Source organism: Empidonax traillii, unplaced genomic scaffold (assembly GCF_003031625.1).
Source record: "Empidonax traillii isolate 1590-97213 ecotype Southwest subspecies unplaced genomic scaffold, ASM303162v1 scaffold247:size2371522, whole genome shotgun sequence".
Classification (NCBI taxonomy): Eukaryota; Metazoa; Chordata; class Aves; order Passeriformes; family Tyrannidae; genus Empidonax; species Empidonax traillii.
Genome location: NW_020955440.1, coordinates 2,053,818 through 2,068,497, shown reverse-complemented (window position 1 = coordinate 2,068,497; position 14,680 = coordinate 2,053,818). Strand labels below are relative to the sequence as shown.

The window sequence follows — 14,680 nt, the reverse complement described above, 5'->3', positions numbered from 1 at the left end:
GTTGTGCTCTTCAGTACTGCCCTTCTGCTGAAACACTGCAATCACACCTTCTCCACCTTGGCGCACAGCCATGCACAGCAGAGCACCTGTTTCATTACAAAAAGAATGAAACTAATTTAAAAACTGTTAAAAAAGCAGTTTATCACTTTTTCACTTTAGGAAATCTTATTTTACAATTAATCTTAAAATCGCATTATTAGGGAATGAAAGACAAATTTGGCTTATCATTACATCTTAGTATCCAGAACCCTCATGTCAGAGTTCTCAGTTTCTGACTGCACAGAAAGTGTTTCATTGACAATGTCATTATCACAGAAACTTACAGATGAACAATGAAAATATTCAGAAAATGAAAACACTTTTGCTAACGTGCAGTTTCTAACACTGGGTCTGGCACCAAACCACCTTCCATGGTCTCAGTTTGCCTACTTCTGCCAGCAAAAACATTTGTAATGCATGCATTTTGGTTGAGGCTGCAATTTTCAGAACAGAGGATTATATTTCTGGTTTTCTGAAAAAATGTACTGTTATCAGCAAAGCAACAAGCAGCACCTATACAGAATTGTTTCACACACTCCAGGTGCTATGAAGCCTTGCTTGGAACAAATGTGAATAATGCAGTTTAGTAACTGCAGAAGGTGTGTCACCAGCAGACACCAGACATTGCTACCAGAGGACCACCGCAATCAACCCTGTCACTGTTACCTTGTTCGAATGTTAGCAACAAATTAAAATACTTGTGCAAAAGCAGAGGTGGTTTTAAGTCTTGTGTCAGCTGCAATGTGCATCTTTATCAGTCACAACAGCAAGTGTTCTGTGGTTCAGTATCTCACTTTTTTATTGTGAGTTTTTCATCCGGGGCAAGTAAAAATTATGGTGACAGAAAAATAATAAGATTTCACCATAAGAACAAATAAACTTAATACCCTGATAGGAATCATGAATTGAATGTTTTGGATACATCTTTCACTATAAGTCTAGATAAGCTAGTAAAGTTTATGTCTTTTTTGGACTTAAAGTACAACTTTCAACCCTGAGCCCTGTCAGGCTAAATATAATCTTTACATTTCCAGTGAGGTAAGACAACTGTGGTTCAGTGGAGAGGAGCATAGGAAAAATTTATAATAGAAAGAATTAGTGTGAAAAAACATAAAAAAAAATTGATTCTTTTTTAATTCTGGGTTTGCCATTTAATGTGTACAAGCAGAAATCAATCCTGTAAGCAGAGACACATTTTAAGAGGATGCCTATTCTCATACGTGTACATACTGTTATGACTGTAGCAAGTAAAACAGAAATATTTTCTGAGTTTTCCACAACTGTCATACCTAATTCTGTAGACAAAAAATATCATAGCATCTGGCCCAGTTTAGCTCATTTGGAGCTTATTTTCTCCATGCTCACAATAATAATAAAAAATTGGTTTAGAATATTACATTCTAGCCTTGTAGAGAAAACTGTCAATCTTATACAAGTTCAAGCAGGAAAACAAGGACCATTATTTCCAGAAAAGTTAAAATGCCAAAGCATTTGCTTTTTCAAGTTTTCTGATAACTGATATTATTACACTCTTAAGTTTGTACTTAATTCAATTTCACAATGAGTTAAGAATAAGAGTATTATATTAGAAGGAAAGATCTAGTCAAGCATGTAATTTTAAATATCTTTAGGAAAGCCTCAATAGTTTCTCCTACTAAGTTCTTCAAGAATAAAATAAATTCCTAGTGGGAGCCCAAGCATTCACATAAGTTGATCTCGGTTAAAGAAAGGCAGCAGCAAGAATGAAATGACATTCTTCTATCAGGGAAATAAATTGGCAAATGTGCCAGAACGCTGTTACATTTCTAAGTTCTTTTAATGACAGAATGGTTGGGATTGGAAGGGACCTCTTGAGATCATCTCGTCCAACCCCCCTTGGGTGGTGGTAGTTCACCTACAGCAGGTTGCACAGGCTGTTCAGGCAGGTTTTTGGTATCTCCAAAGAAGAAGAATCCATGGCCTCTCTGGGCAGCCTGTTCCAGTGCTCTGTCACCCTCGCAGTAAGTTCTTTCTCATATTCAGATGGAACTTCCTGTGTTCCAGTTTGTGTACATTAACCCTTGTCCTATCACTAGGCACCACTGAAAAGAATCTGGCCTGATCCTCTTGACATCCACCCTTAAGGTATTTGTATGCATTGATAAGATCCCCTTCTCCAAGCTAAACAGGCCCAGCTCCCTCAGCCTTTCCTCAGAGGAGGGATGGTTCAGTCCACTGATCATCTTCACAGCCCTCCGCTGGACACAGTAGTCATAATTAATGTATTTCTGATAGTCTATCTACTGTGGGCTCACATCAACACTTTTACTAACTGCTTCCAAAGATTTTGTTGTGGTCTTCTTTCAAATTATTTGCAGTATTTATCACCTTTATAGAATTCTTTGTTCTACTTCTGAACAGCTCCTTCTATAAATCGTGGCAACAAAGCAATGCCAAATAAAATTATTCAATTTTGCTTAAGATGCTGTTGGGTGTTTTAGAATTTCAAGGCAATAAACTAATTCTGAAATGAGAGGTCTGTGAGCCTTCTCTATCCAGAAGGCCACAAATCCCTTGTAACTATAAATATTTTATTTGGTATCTTCAAAGACAGCTGATGGTAGCCAAGACCTCACCTATGACTAATAAAGGTGAAAACATCCAACACGTCTCTTTACACAACTTCCAAATGCATTTGGGAAATGTTATATTTAACATCTAAAATTGTAAGACAAAATAAAGGCGTTTCAGCCACTGCTATTTTCCAACTTTTTCCACATAAACATATTCTGCTTATTAACATAGTTTCTTTCATATTTGCCAAAGAAAATCCACGTTCAAGACAGTAAAAGATAGCAAGTAGTGTCCAATCCACGAACTGCACAATGTCCATCAGGAAAAATTTCACAAAAACACAGCCTAAAAATTTTCCTCAGTAATAAGAATCAATGCTCCAGTCTGTCTCATAAGCCAGACTTCTCTCAGAAGCCACTGCAGGAGCTGTATGTAATGACTGAAAAAACAGTCACTGCAAAGTTTGGAATAAGTAACCTTCACAAAACAGGGCTCCTGCTGTTGGTGTGAAAGTAATAAGCAGCTGCTTACTCTCAGCCAAAGAAGAAGTTGCTGTTTAGTTGCTTTGAGAAACTATAGACGGTCATTCACTCTCAGACTACAGGCTCATTCAGCAAGCAATATCAGAAGCCACATTTGAAGCACTGGCATGGCCTTTACCTGGAAGCTATTTCATAGCTGAAAATTCATATCTATCCACTGAACTCAAAGAAATCTATTCGTTTTATATGAAATGGAAGCACATTACAGTTAGCATCTAAAGTAAATCAACAACAACTGTAAACAAATATTTAGACAAAGCCACAATTCATATACTACATTTATGTTGGGCCATACAAGAGCCAGGGAACACATATGAATTAAGTGTTGTAAAGTAGTTTACTTTAGAAGCTGAGCACTTCTAAAAATACCTGTTGGTATCTAACACTTCTCTTCAAATTCTCCTCAGTTTCATTAAGAAATCCAGTCCCTAACGTCCACCAAGATAACTTAATTCTAATTCACTGAATTTTATAGTGAATTCACTAACTGTCAAAGTCTGTATCTTGAAAAAAGTCTTGGTAAAAAAACTCTCATCAGTCAGCTCTTAACTAAAAAGAATACACAATAGACCACAATTACATTATTTGAAAAGAGAGAGGTCTTAAGGTAGCAGGAATTTTGTTTGTGTACATGTGTTATGAAAACAAAAGAGGCAGAAGTGGAAAACCACATTTAGTCAACCAAATGAAACCAAATCCAAACTCTAAAAGAAAGACTACAGGTCAAGTCTTGCACAATTATATCACAGTTGAATGGAGATGCTCACTTCCACAGTCATAATTTTGAAGGACCAAATTATGTCCTAAGGTATATGCCAACTCATTTAAATATCTCGGAAATTACACAAGCATTCAAAGGGATGTTAGTCATATGTTTTGAAACACTCAGGTTCACAGTATTTGAATTGTTAGTTATTACACTGAATTTTGATGATTCGTTTATTCACCAACATGAAGTTTAAAAGAAAGGAACTCAAAACAGCACTTTATATCTCCACAAAATCATTATATTTTTCTTCCAAATGTGAAACACAGGTACACACTGATGTATCAAGCAGTGACAAAACCCCAACTTCTTATATGTATCAAACTGTTAAAGTAACTGAACAGAAAATAAGAATCCTATTTTTTAATTATTTGCTTTACAAAAAGAGGATGAAAACTCTAATATCTTCAATGTGGAGTTATCTGCACATGCAGCATGAAAGCATAATGATGTAATATGGTTGCTTTTAAAGTACATGAATATAATTCATCACAAGCTGTAAAAATTTACAGTAATATATTTAAGGAATTAGCCCAGCAATTTCTAAATGGTTAGTGATCATTCCCAAGAAATCAAGAATGATTGCCATGGTCCTAAAAGATTGCAGAATGACAAATACAGTGCTTCAAACTTAAAAACAGCATTTCAAAAGGAAAAGGCCTGTTGGCCCTTCCTTAGTCACACATAAAAACAGTGGAACAAATTAGTAACGAGTAAACCTGGAAGTATTCAAAAGTATGTTAGCAATTAAAACCCAAAACCTTTATTACTGATTTGCCAAAGAGAAATCACAGCAAATCAACTCATTTTCCAACTTAATGGTGCAGTCGAGCTGATGCCTAGAATCAAAGCAATATGTTCCAATACTTCAATCCAGTCAAATCTTTTAACACTGTTTTCAATTAGAGATTCAAAAGCTTGGGGAAAATGTGACACACATTAAAGATGAGAATATGACTGCTAGAAAAATACCTTATATCCTAATAATTGTTCTTATATAGTCTTTGAATATTTTCTGCAAAATGAGCCCTGAGTGTACCACCGGGCTCTGCAAGCTCTTCTCCTGCCACCTAGGGTTCTCCTTGCCAGTGTTGAAGGTCAGTTCTGACATGGTGTTCCTGCCTCACTGGGATTCCTTTTGTCCCCCATGCCTTGGGAGTTGCATTTACCCTCAAGCCCTTTCCTTGGTTCCTTCCCAACCTACGCTGTGGCAATGCTGTGCCTGGCCCTGTACCTTGCCAATCCCAGTCTGGACCTGCTGACTTGACTTCCCAGCTTGACCGCAGACCTGCCTCATTCTCATGGACCTGTCTGGCAGCCACAAGGCACTTCGGTGATCATGGCTGCTATTCCCAGACCTATTATTTTTGCTTGGACAGTGAGGGACTGCAAAACTTGTCATTAAGGACACTGTCCCTGCCTCCCTTCTCTTGTGGTTCAGCCCACCCCTGCTATTCCTTGGCAGCAGGTTCTGCAGGCAATCTGTGCTATGTAACATTTTCAATACCAACTCAGAAGATGGCATACACAGCACTGTTTGTGAAACAGAATAAATAGATATTGTTTCACTTATGAAATACATCAATTTCTATTTACAAAAAGATTAAATCTTTTGGGAGAAGCTGGTATCATCAAGCAAAAATCTACAGAGGTTTCAAGTACACCATCTTTGTAAATTCAACCTGATAACAAGGATGCTAAACAGATGAGACTGCATATTTTAATACATGCAAACTAATAACAATTAGCATTTTATATTCCTTGCTATGCAGGTTAGATCATTAGTGCCTTGTGTTAAAATTTTTCTAAAGGTCATTACAAAATAGAAAGTAAAATATCTGCTAAAAATTATCGTATCCTTGCTAAGGAAAAGCTAAGCTAAAGGAAGATTATTTTATGGGGGAAAAAACAATCTGACAAATAAATAAATAAATAAAAGAAGTATCTTTCAGCAAAGATACTAGCCAAAGATTTAGATAATACTTATGTGCACATGTCTTATCTACTGAAGATTTTGAAGGAGAGCTTTGATACATAGCTAAGAAGGATAACCAAAGCCATTAATTGCAGATTGTAATGGTAATGATCTTACATATAACTATCACTTTGTCAGAGGTGATTTAGGTTGGACATTAGAAAAGGGTTCTTCACCCATAGGGTGCTTGGGCCCCGGAACAGAATCCCCAAGGCATGGGGATCCACGGCACTGTACCTGACAGAGTTCAACAAGCATTTGGAGAATGCTTCCAGGCACATGGTGATTCTTGAGGCTGTTCTGCAAACAGCCAGGAGTTGAACTTTTATGATCCTTGGATGTCCCTTCCAACTCAGAATATTCTTCAATTCTGTGATTAATGTTTTGACTTTTTACTCTAATAGCCATGTAAAAAACATCTAAGGCATTTACATTTTCCACAGCTTTGTGCCCATAAAACCCCTGGATACTACTAGATAAAGAATTAAAAATTGCATCAAATATCTCAGTAGTAGAAATGAATGCAATTTCAATGAAGCAAAACAGAAATTTAATTTCATCATTAAATAACGAGTTTGTTTCACGCATTGTAAGAGATGTTTAACTCACCTGGTTGCCAACTAAAAGAAGATGTTCTCCCAGCAGAAAGTCTTTGAGCATATCTTCCATTATCATCATGTGCTAGAGAAACAAAACCACAATTTTCACCCCTGTTTTTATGCTCTCACGTTTATGCATTCACTAATGACAGTAGTAAAACAGGAACTTTACCTAAAGGATTTGGGGCCAAAACTTTTTGAACTTTATACTTAGAGCTACCTATTTCATAGCAAGAGTCTCTCAACCAGTAATAGCAGAGCCAACATATCCAGCAACTAAAACGACGACACAAAAATACTAACTCCCCACACCTATGTCCTCTGCTGCAACTGATTGTGGGTGTCTGATTTCTCTAAATATATTTAACTCTCTGTAATCACTCCTTGTATGTTTTGTTTTAGCCTAGTTGAATGCTTGTTACCAAGAGTGTAAGAATTTTCTTTAATATGTGCAGATTTTTCAGCAACTGTACTTGGAGGAAGAAAAATGTATCCTAGTGAAACATTAGAGAAACTAAACAGAGAGAATAGAAGACAGCTGACATGTAAATTATACACATATATTTTACTAAAGATTAAACAACAGGTCTAACTTAATGAAAAATATACTTTTTCTATTCTATTAAAATTTTATTTTCAAGGAAAACAAAGATAGGAAAATGCATGCTCAAGTTTGAAAGTGTTTGTATGTGTCTTACTATATGTGCCTAATTATTTTAGGTACATTTTTGTTAATTAATAATTTATATATGCCTAATTGAAGCCAAAGTGCTTGAGGTGTATTTTTACATATATTTTATATCATAAAAGGTAACCCACACTGTACCTCATTTAACCTTATCTTGGTCCTCACAAATAATTTGTTTAAAAGGATCAAAAGGATTTAAGGATAATGTGGCAATGCAGACTACTTTACTCGCAATAAAGTCGTGTATATTTCTCCAGTGTATCTAGTAAAAATAGGTCATCTGTAAGTAGGTCAGTCAACCTACTTAGAGAAATGAATGCTTTCCTTTAAATAAACATATATATTTTTTCACATTATCATCTCATCTCTAGTACTTGATTAAAAAAGAAAATAATTAACAATCAGTAGCTTGCCTGTAATTTCTGAGCGCAGAAATGCTCAGTTTCTATGTGAAAGATATTTTATATTTCCAAATCTCTCCAGAACGCAGGATGGGGGTGGGTAAAGAAACTCTTGTAAATCCAGCGCAATACCACGAAATCCTAACCAGGCATGTCAAAAGACTACTGAATATTCAATTCACGATTTAAAAAGAGCACTTCAAGGCAAATTATTATATTTTCTGGCGTGTGTATACACTGGACATTCATAACTGATGAGAATAATTTTGACCAGATACAGGATAAATTCTAGGAAGTCAGTTTACCACACATACTGATTGCATTTTTTATCTTATTGCTAGGGCAAAATACATCCTTCTGATGACTTCTTTTTTAAGCCTAAATTGAATAAATATGTGTACATTATGGTTTCCCTGCAGAGCACCTTAGCCACAAGACATACTATGTATTGATATTTTTTCTTTTCTTCTTTGGTTTTGTTTGGTTTTCTTTGGCACCAGGAGTTAGCATTGTATTACGATGCATGCAGACATTTAATATTAGTTACTTACACAAAGGACTTGTAAGTAGACCCATCAATATTGTGTCACCTTTCACCTTTATTCATCCATGTTCCCCAACACCTGGCCTGAAAATGGCATTTGGCATATTACCTAAAAAACTATTTCCACCCTTGTGCCCTTTATTGTGGACTAACAGCAGTGTTCCACAGCAATATCAAATTTCACTGGAACATGAATTGATTCAAGACCAAACATAGAGAGGCAAAAAACTATGCGTTTCATTACATTGTGCAGCATTGCAAAGGGCTGAGGACATATCTTTTTCTCTGTTTCAGTTTATTTCTGTGGTTTCTAGAACATGGAGATGAAGTACTGCACTAAACTCAAATGAAATTTGTTCTCCAGTAGGTTTTGGTAAATGATCATTACAGCACGGAAATGACTGAACTACAAACCAACAACAGAATATAAGAGTAGAATTCGTTTAGAAATGGGAACAGCTATCCTGACTGGTATTTGGTTGCTGTTTCCTTCAGCATTTAGAGGGCATGGCTACCAGGGACAGGTAAAGAGCAGGGCATTCTCTGCAGCATTTTAACAGAGGTTCCCTAAATAACATCTGAACACGGGTTGTTTACAGTTTTCTGAAGCTATAAGTAAGAAGATGGAAAAAGCAGTGCAGATGTAAGTGCTAGCAGAACTCAGAATTTCATTTCCCACAGGCTCAAATTATGTAATTTATCGAAATGGTAACACAGAATAAAACCTCACACGAAACGTTAGTGGGGAAGATGAAGAAGTCTGTCATCTGTTCCCCTTTCATGGCCTGTCATCACCTTCAGTAGGTGACACCCATGTAGCATAGTCTTCCTGTGGAGAAATTGCAAGCGAGGTAGGAAAAAAGAATAGGAAAGGAAAAGTAAGCAAAGCCACACCAGCTCCCCAAATGAAAAATATTTGACAAGATCACACTATCAGAGTGGCCTTTCAGTAGCAAAATATTCTAAAGGTAACCCAGAGGGTCAGTCTCTTTCTAAGGATACCTTGTCTGACAGTTCTGAGGCTTCCACGCTAGGAGGAGAAAGTTGCTCTACACCTACATCTATTAAAGGGATGTGGGGGAAACAGAAACCAAAAAACCCACAGTCACAAACCCACAGCCCTTCCTTTTCCTTTCATTCACTAATCACTCCTAGTCTTCACTACTACTAGGAACCAATTCATACTAAATGACTAATTAATAAATAAAAAAAATAATTAAAAACAAATAATTAATAATAAATAATTAATAATCCTAGCTAATAACTAATTTGTTTTTCAAACATGCAATGCTAATCCTGTTGAAAGGGAGTGCACCGGGTCTGGCTGAGATGGAGTTCATTTTCCCATTGCAGCCCTCACAGTGCTTGCTGTGCTTTGCTTTGGTACCTAGAAAGGTCTCGACAACACACCAGTGTTATGGGAACTGCTGAGCTGAGCTGGCACAGCATCAGCACTGTCCCCAACATTCCCCCCATCAGTAGGCTGGGGATAGGCAAGATCCTGGGAGGGGACACAACCAGGCCAGCTGACCCAAACCAACCAAAGGGATATTCCACACCATATGATGTCAGCTAAGATAAAAAAGCTAAGGAAAAGAGAAGAAAGTGGAAGGCAGTTGTTGTTTACAATGTTTGCCTTCCCACTATGAGTGCTTCCTGGGAAGTGGCCAGAGATCACTTGCTGATGGGAAGTAGAGAATAAAATTATTGGTTTTTTCTCTTTACTCATGTATGCACAAACTTCCACTTATGCTTTAGTAAAATATCTTATCTCAACCTTAAAGTAATTTTCCAACTTATTTTCTCTCCCCTGTCCAACTAAGAAGCCCTGAGAGAGGCTTGGTGGGCACTGAGCATCCAGCCAAGGTCAACTCATGACAGAGAGGTAAAACTTCACACAAAGGCCTGTAAAACACAGTCTCAGGATGCAATCAACAATCCAGTTCTAAGAGTGGATCAGTCCAGCAGCAGCAAGACAAAAATAAAACCAGCCAACACAACATCTGATCAAATAATTCTGAATAAAATTCAGCTCAGACTCTGTTACTTCATACTTTATGAATGTTCAATAAGATGGTTGTAATCTCTTCACAAAAGGATGAAAACACATATGAAATGACCACCAAATGCTGTGAGAAAACTCTAAGCCTAAAGAAACTACTTCAGAAATATATAATCAAAAATCAATTAGTACGTTATTTACTATACATATGTGTACATGCATAAGTACAGCACACATTCAAAAAAATGGTTGTAACTCAGAAGTCAGAGATTAGTACTTACTTGTGCGTTTTCATAAAACAAAACATCAGGCACTTTCATTTTCTCAGCTGAGTTATAAATCGGCATTGTCACAGATCCTATCTTCAGAATCCCATTATTTATTTCACCTGGACATTTTTCAGGAAAAAAGCAAATGTGTTACTTACAACATCCTCTAAGGAGACATGCAATCAACACCCAATATTCACAAGTTATGATTTACGAATTTTAACACAGCTCAAATTTTAACACTGTTAAAATTTCTGATTTCTGCCTGAAGAAAGAGAATGCTTGGAAGAGTATCTGTTAACAAGAGGTTGCTTTATCATGAATTTGAATTCTCTTTAAAACTGCAAAGAAGTGAATTACAATAAACGATGAAAAAGTGATCTTAGGGGAAAAGTACCATAGAGAAGTAGCAGCAGTTGTGACTGCTGCCTTGGTTTAATTTCACACTCTCACTGTGTTATTGGAATATCACCAGCACTGTTAGGCTACATTTCCTCAACCCACGAGTTTTCTCATCTCATTCTTCCTACTCTCTCCTCCTGTCCCACTGTGGAGTGAGGTGTGAAGGTGAGTGAACAAGTGGCTGTGTGGGTGGTGGAGCCAACCCGCCACAAGAAGATAGAGCCTCTGCTGATTCTCCCTTTCAGCATTGCATTTCTGCTCAAATGGGTTAATGCCAGAACACGTCATGTTTATCAGTTTGGTGAAAACTGGCTAAATTTGTGCTAGTTAAAATAAACCTTCAACTAAAGCTCTGAGAGAAAAACTACATTAGAAAAATTTCTTAGAGCAAAAGAACCATAAATTCTGTCTTCAGGAAGCTAACACCTAAGTGTGTAAACAATAATCTATGCAATAAAAACAGTAATAATTTTTCTTGCTACTAACTTCCTAATCTCATATGGTGTAAAACTGAAAATAGCCTAATTTCTAGAAAGATGTTTTTAGTTGCTCACCTTTATGGCATGAAACAGGGAAGCACAGAAAATTCAAGGTAACATCACACAACTAACAAGAGTTCAAATAATATATATAATACTACATAGATGGATGCATACTCATACATGCATATATATATATACATATGGCTGTACATATACATTATACTGTACATAACAGAAATTTTAATATATACATTAAAATATCTCTGCCTTTACATATATACTTCTATATATACACACACACAAATAAGTCTATAAAAATAGAATCCACATGAAATAAAAGCAAATATGTGTTTACCATTGCAAAGACCTAACAGTAAAAATACAGAAGTCAAATGTATCACAGAACTAATGACAAACATACAGAAGAATGAGAGCAGAGATAACACTGGTGAAGCAGAGTAAAGGAAACATTTAGTGAATGGAAAATGGCAAATTACAGTGTGCTGCCTGACAGAAGATATGAAAAGAGAGCTAGCTAGCATGAAGGGGGTCATACATCAATGACAAAGCAGAAGTGAGAAAAACGGCAGAAGCAGAAATACATGCATAGCCCTGAAGGTTACTACAAATGAATAAAAGTTGGATGAGCTAAAGAAACAAAGATCTGCTCGATAAAGGTGTCATGTAACAACCACAACAATTTAAAGTGAATAAAAAGAAGAGAAACTAACAAAGAAGTGTGTGCCAGAATGAAAGCAAGTCATAGCACAAAATTACAAGAGTCTCAATGAGAAAAAGCTACATTTTAACATGGGAGAGAAAGAAGCAATGGTAAGAAAACAGAACTGAGAAATATTAAGATCAAATCAAGGCTGTAACTGTACAGAAGACTAGCTATCAGTGATGAAAAGAAAAGAAAAAGTAGTACTAGAAAGCCTGAGACAACGGATCTTCTAGGCTGAGAAACACTTATATATGATTGAGAACAAAATTCCATGAGCTGAGAATACAGCAGACAATACAAAAGTATCAACATATTGAGAGCAGCAATTCATTCCACTGAACAAAGTCAAAGATATAACCGAAGCAAATTACACTTAATTTTGAGGATAATTAGTACACCTTTATGTGTTCGACAATCTAAGTAACATTCATGAAGAGCAGGAAAGATAGCACAATCTTACATGTGTAATCCTTTTCCTCCAGTTTCTTTGCGTTATCTGGACTCGTTTCAATACCAGAATCCTGAAGATTTTTATGTAAAGCTGATCTGGCAAGATTTGGTAAAAACCTAAAAGAAGAGAAGTAACAGGGAGGTTGCATTTTATGCGTTTTTTTTTCTTTTTAAAGTTTCCATCATCTTCTGTAATCTAAAGATTAAATCTGATGATTTCCCTGCAAATTTCCCCAAACCCAAATATCTATTCCTTTCACATTCAAATAATCTTCCGCATTTCACCTATCCCCAAGGAGAGGAAGTGAGATTCTTTCACAGGCAATTAACCACGTCTGTGGCTGCGCGCTCATTTTGAAAGGCTTTGGTGTTATCAAATATTTCAATATTTGTAATGTAGGATGGATTAGGACTGTAGGCATGTAACGTTCTCATTCTGCTGCCAGTAAGACCTACAGTAGAACTAATGTTTTTTCAGAAATACCTTTTCTCTTGACCCAGTTGACTTGGACCTCAGGTTCCAAAGAGAAAGAGTGAGCTCTGAGGTGTTCAGAACCAGGTCCTTTCAGTTTTCCAAACCTTTTGATAATAACAATTTGCTTTCTTTTGACAAGAGGGGGAAAAAAAACCACCAAAAACCTCACCAAAATGCAAGCAAACCAAAGCCCACAAAATAAAACCCCAAACCAACAAAACTCTAGATGTTCCTAACTTTTCTACACACGGCTTTTAGAACTGAAACCAACTCTCCACAAAACATCAGTTATACTAGACATTAATATGGCTCTGCTTTGAGTGTTTTGAGACAGCGAAGTAAAGGTGATAATGGTAACCTAATTTATATAATGTAATGAAGCATCTTCATAAAGGTGACAAAAGAGTACGAAGTTCTTTCTACTTACCTTCTAGTTTTGAGAATATCACAGAAATATTTTTAAAGAAATTACAGACTTCAAGGAACAAGACAGCAATTGTATTATCTATTAAAATGCATTAAAAGCTATCTTGAATGTTAGCAACTGACCAAGAAGCTCTCGAACTTCCACCAAAACTAAGAGTCCTACCTGGAAAGGCAGGCTTTATTAACAGCATCATAAAGGTTTTCATCTGGATGTTGTGACAATCGACGACAAATTCGCAACAGTTGTCGAGTAGATAAATTTGAAGCCAGTGACTGTGCCTGTCAAAAAATACAAAATAGTTAAATTATTTAATCTGTGCTGAGGATTTAAATCAAACAAGCCATGAGCAGAACATAATCCAAAAGGAATTATTTCAAATTTTCTCCTAATTCATAGATTCTTTGGGCCTTCTATAGCAACTTCTGCTTTTTAATGGGCAAGCTTGTAATTCTGTATTTTTTACAACAAGTCATTGTCGTGGAAATCATTATGTCATCAAAAGATTAGCCTTATGATTTCACTTGATAAGCAACTGGAAGAAAAATGTGCTGTGAACTGAATTTTATGCGCAATATAAAACCTAACACTAAACAATACTAACAACAACAAGGAGGTTAGCCACTGTAAAAGGATCAACGTACTAAAAGCTCGTCTGCTCTTCACAAACTGAGCATGAGCTCCACATGTAATGCTCTGGCAAAAGGGTCTGGCAGGATTCTTGAACATATAAACAAGACAACACTGGGCAACAGTAAGGAGATTGTATCACCTCTGCACACGCCTTCTGGGCGGGCCATTGCTGGAACACTGTGTCCTTTTCTGTTGTCCACATGTTAAAATAAATACTAAAAACTGGACCTGATTCAGCAAAGATTTACAGAAATTACTCAAAGTTTGAGAAGAAAGACTTCAAACACACAGAGTAAAATTTAAAAAGCAAACAAACAGAACCTCAAAACAAGTGATGATGTACTTAAAGAAAGATATAAAGACTGAGAAAGAAATCATTCTATAATTATATCTACCGGATGAAAGTATCTAATACAAACAGGTTCCCTATTTTAGCAGGAAACACACAACAATGAGCATGATCTGATAAGTCACGCCATGCTTTGCCTGGGTCAAGTGAAATATTTTAATTAGGTAATTTCAAAATGTTTCATTTGGGTTCATATACATGATTTCTAACTGCATTAAAATTGCTTTAATATATACTGCAGTTTCAATTGGAAAAAAAAGTCTTGAAATTAAACATCCAGAGGAAAAAACAGAGAAAAGCAACACTTCAACAAGTTCAGAGCCTTTTTTCATCCCCTTATTAATTTTTGAGCATGCTGTTATT

General features: G+C 36.3%; 1 protein-coding gene across 1 annotated transcript in view; it reads right to left on the bottom strand.

Moving 5' to 3' along the window:
• Positions 1-14,680, bottom strand: part of VWA8 (von Willebrand factor A domain containing 8) — a 174,600-nt gene that overhangs the window by 95,356 nt on the left and 64,564 nt on the right. The window contains exons 17-20 of the mRNA XM_027888842.1: positions 13,501-13,616; positions 12,447-12,553; positions 10,391-10,497; positions 6,485-6,556 (exon numbers count right to left, since the gene is read on the bottom strand). Of these exons, the coding sequence (XP_027744643.1) occupies positions 6,485-6,556; positions 10,391-10,497; positions 12,447-12,553; positions 13,501-13,616 (402 nt within the window). The remainder of the gene's footprint in view (positions 1-6,484; positions 6,557-10,390; positions 10,498-12,446; positions 12,554-13,500; positions 13,617-14,680) is intronic.